The sequence below is a fragment of the Myzus persicae genome, unplaced genomic scaffold (genome assembly GCF_001856785.1).
Source record: "Myzus persicae strain clone G006 unplaced genomic scaffold, MPER_G0061.0, whole genome shotgun sequence".
Lineage (NCBI taxonomy): Eukaryota > Metazoa > Arthropoda > Insecta > Hemiptera > Aphididae > Myzus > Myzus persicae.
In genome coordinates this window covers 1-4,959 of record NW_019101116.1, presented here as the reverse complement: position 1 = coordinate 4,959, position 4,959 = coordinate 1, and the positions used below count along the sequence as shown (strand labels likewise).

General features: G+C 32.6%; 1 protein-coding gene across 1 annotated transcript in view; it reads left to right on the top strand.

Moving 5' to 3' along the window:
- LOC111027768 overlaps positions 1-4,952 on the top strand; it is a 5,743-nt gene extending 791 nt beyond the window's left edge. Inside the window, exons 2-3 of the mRNA XM_022306185.1 lie at positions 4-1,220; positions 4,533-4,952. Of these exons, the coding sequence (XP_022161877.1) occupies positions 4-1,220; positions 4,533-4,759 (1,444 nt within the window). The 3' untranslated portion in view covers positions 4,760-4,952. The remainder of the gene's footprint in view (positions 1-3; positions 1,221-4,532) is intronic.
- The last annotated feature ends 7 nt before the right edge of the window (positions 4,953-4,959 follow it).

Here is a 4,959-nt window from a genome sequence, read left to right as displayed (position 1 = left end):
AAGGGTAAGTTTGCCTGTAAGGTGCTCAAATCCCGACAATCCCGATTCCGAGCGTCAAGTACACGAACTTTCCGTCGACCATCTATTAATTAGGGAAGCGGATTTGACTGCAGCAACAGATAATCTGTTAGCTAAAGTTAATGAAGAAATTAGTGAAATAGATAAAAGTTTAATTCACGTCGCCCAAGATACCATTTCAACAGAAAATTCAGAAAATTCTCAGAATCTACAACATATCAAAATAAAAAATCAACGGACCAATCAAGAAAAACTTTTAGACTGGTCTGCAGACGACACAGTCGAACCGACCGACCAAGGAATTAAGTTATTTTTAGATCAAGAGCCATTGAAAATAATGGAGGACCAAAACCAACCAACCGTGAGTGGTGCATCTGGACCGCAGTTGATTTCAGACATTTCAAATAATCCAGATTTAAGCAGACTAATTGATCTCAAGATTCAGGAAATCATGAGGACAAGAGGTAGCGTCAGTTCGAGACAAGAAGATTCGATATCAAATAATCAAATAGGACTTCAAGATGCGATCAGGTTATTACCCAAATCATTTGATGGAAAAGATACAGAAAATTTAGAAATTTTCCTTGAAAAATGCGAATTTGTCGTGTCATGTGTAGTGGAATCGGCAATTCCACGATTACTTCAGGCAATCCAAACTAGACTAACAGGGAAAGCAAGGCAGGTAACAAAGTTTAAAACATTCGAGGCATGGGAAGAATTACGGGAAACACTTAAAACCAGTCTTGAACCCCAGCGAACCACACAACATTTATTTTTGGAATTGTACGCCATCAAACAAAAAAATGGTGAAGATATTCTGACCTACTCGATGAGAGTAGAAGCCTTACAAAATCTGATCATCGAACAAGAGACTGCAGATTTTTCGCCAGAAATTGCTCAGGCGATGGAAATTTCTATTAAGAGACAGGTAATTCAAGTCTTTATGGAAGGCTTGGGAAACCTGAAAGACTACATCAAGGCCAGAAACCCTCTTACTCTAGATAAGGCCATACAAGCCGCCAGAGAGGAAGAGCGGATTAGGATGTCATCTGAAGAAGCGAAGAAACTTTATAAAGGGAACTCGATGACAACAAAAAAGGGGAATGGTTCATGCAACATTTGCGGCAAACCAGGACATTGGGCCCGCGATTGTAGATCGAACAAAAGTAATAATACAAATCAATCAAAAAATTCGAGTACACCACACGGATAGGGATGCCCAAACTGAATTTAATTTCGATATATCGATGTATCGATATATCACAATAACAAATATCGATATTTGATATATATCGAAAGATAAATATCGATATATCGAAATATCGATATAAAACTAAAGACTGATAACTGATAAGTGATAACAGTTAATTTATTTCATTATTTACTTTTAAGTTTAAACTTAAGTCTAAAGTCAGGTACAGGTCAGTTACATAATACATTGTTACAAATTAAAAATTCCATTAATAATACAAGAACAATAGTCAATAATTCAGACAAGAACAATAGTCAATAATTCAGGCAATCACACAGTAAGTAACATTAATAGTAACGACTCATTTTTCAATTCTAACAATATTGATATAATTTACAAAATGTGAGCCCATTGATTTTTATCGGTAGACTGCAAGAACAGAAGCTTTGACAAATTTTTGCCCGTCAATCGGTTTCTGGTTTTACTTACAGTTTCTCCAGCTTTACTGAACAAACGCTCGGATGGTACAGATGTTCCTGGAATCAGTAAATATTTCATTGCCAACTTGTACAGCTTAGGATATATTACCTTTGTGTTTTCCCATTCAACCAAAGGATCTTCATTTAATTTGATGACATTTCTGTGCAGGTATTGATTTAACTCACCTCTTGAATTATTATGTGTTAATCTTGTATCTGATCGCTTTTGTTCCAATGTTTTATGAAGACCCCATAAGTCATATTGGTTGTGATTACTTGGAGGGTTCACTGGTTCCTCTGGTACTGTGGGATTAATCATTTCATCATAATCGTTATACATCATTTTGAATATGTGTTCTTGAACTCTAGCATTAATTAAAGGATTCCTGAAATGCATATCCTTAAAACGCGGGTCTAATATCGTACAAATTGGAAGTATTGGACCTTGCTCATAAGCTCCACACCTGAAATCCAGTTCTTCAATCAGCTTTATTTTTAGTTGTATTGCTATGGTAATGGTAGGGCCTTGCTTCATTAATTCATTTTTCGTACATACAATTAATGGAATGACTTTGCTAGACATTACTGTTTTTTCTGTCGAAAGTTCTCTAGTTAACTGTTCAAAAGGTTGTAATAAAGCACACATTTCTTTTAAACAGTTTAACTCAGAGACAGATACCATCTCTGGTATATCAGTACCATTAAACTCAAGAAGCACTTGAGATAAGTAAATAGCCAATGTTGAAAACCTTTCAATCATATAAAATGAACTGTTCCATCTCGTCCTAACATCCAAAATTGGTTTTAAGTATTTACCTTCAATCGTACCTGAACAAAATATTTATGCTTATTAGTATATTTTTTTTAAATATAATATTTTTATTTACCTTGTAATTTTTGACATTTTCTTAAGGAATCACTTGCCTTAGAACTTCTTTTTACAAACTTTACTATTTCTCGTATTTTGGACATAATTGCTGGGACACCTCCACTTTTAACTTTTGTCTGGACATTGATTTCCTGTGTTTTTTCGATTGCTTTTTCTACCACTAGGTTTATAGTATGGGCCACACAAGGAATATGTTTGTTGGCAGTAAATTCATTTATTATTGCTTTTTTAAAATTAGCACCACTATCTGTCACGACCGCAACAACATTTTCTTTTTGCAAACTCCAGCTTGACAAAGTTTCTACCAATGTTTTCCCAATATATTCTGCCGTGTGACTTTGGAATAATTCCACAGTGCCAATTGTCTCTAAAAATTAATTAAAAATGTTGTTAAATACTGTCTATCAAATTATTTGTTTTCTAATAATTTTATTTAACACTTGAATGTATATATATAAAAAATAAATTAAACATTACTTGATTCCAGATGAGCTTCTACAATTGTATGTAATGTAACACTAAGAAAGCTCTTCATTTGCATGGTTTCAGTCCATGCATCGGTAGTTACAGCAACATATTGGACTTTGGATAATGATTTTCGAAAATCACCAGCAATTACATCATAAATGTCATCAATTCTTTTTTCTATTGTATTGCGACTAGGAAGTTTATATAATGGGCATATTGTCTTAATCATATTCTTGAACCCTTCATTTTCCACTGTTTTAAATGGAACATTATCTTTACAAATATAATATATTATGCTATTCGTAACTTTTTCTGATTTTGAACCACCTAAAGAAAAACAATTAACTTAATATTTAAAAAATAGTAATACATAAGAAAAACTGTTTAAACTATTTTTTTACTAATCATTACTAAAATAAAAATATTTTTCACTTACTTTCCATAGACGTCATTTGCGTAAATATTTCTGGTAGAGTTGGTTGAGTTTTTGAACGTTTGCTACAGTTAGGTTCCTTTAAAAAAAGATTTATATAAATGCTATTTTTAATAATTAATTAGGTTTTTTCATCAATTACAGTGTCAATATCTTGAGGATCATCCTCGTTATCCTCATTTTCTGTGTGTGCTCTTTTCTTCGCTTTCAAAACTGTCTGCGAAATTATTTTTCCGGGAACAACTTTATCTTTTGCATGTGTCGATAAGTGTGTCTTCAAGTTACCAATACCTCCATTAGGTGTTTTGTATTGTTTATCACATTTTTTACATTTATAATTATATTGGTCTATTTTAGTAAAATAAACCAACAACTCCTGTTTTGTTAAATTCACTGACATTATAGGAACTTAAAATCGCAAAAAAAAATTCAAATAATAAAATATAAATGCTATTTGACAAGGTTAGTCAAATGTTAGTCAACGTCAGTCGAAAAGTCCACTGTCTATCAATCATTTTTATAATCTAAAAACTAAAAATAATTTAAAAACAGATTGCCGCCCTAATACAATGTTCCACGACGCTGGTTTTTTCCAAGAAATTATCTTAAATTAATATATCTTATATCTTATCGTGGATATTATCCAGGTAATTTTTTCCCAACCACGGACATTTATATACAGGACTGGTAACGACTAGGAAGCGGGGGAGAAGAGTCTGTCCATGAAAAGTTATAGATGAGTTTTAGTTTAATATTTTTATTTCTTGTATAGTTGTATACTTGTATGTAATATACATAATATTGTATACATATTTTATATTATGTTGTTTTTATTATGGTTAATGTGTGTGCTATTTTAAATAAATTATTAATTATTATACTGTGTTTATGTATTATGGCAATTATATAAAAAAAAAAGATTTACGGAAAAACGGGTTTTACGATATATCGAGAATAATATATCGACAGGACTGATATATCGAATTATAAATATCGATATTTTCCTCTAAAATATCGATATATCGATATATCGATATTATTTGGGCATCCCTACACACGGAACCTCCAAAGCCACAGTTAACACGATCACGTGCCAGTACTGTAAAAAACTGGGGCATACAAAAGATGTATGCCGTAAATTAAAGTATGTTACCGGAAAAAGAAACGAAGCAGCAAAAGCTGAGACTTCGGAAAACCAAAATCAACCGGGCGCTTCCGGCGGACGTCCGGTAGGAAGCATAAATAGCGCCGTCATTACATTCCCAGAATCTTTACATTAAAGTCAAATTTAACAGATAATACTTTTACATGCAGAACATCTCAGACAATTAACCCCAATGCTAAATTTTTACTTGATTCAGGAAGTGACCTTAATCTAATCAAAATTGGTTCACTTTTGGATCAAGTAATGGTCTATGAAGATACTGTTTACTATTTAAAGGGCATCAACGAACAGTTAGTACCAACCTTAGGACGAACA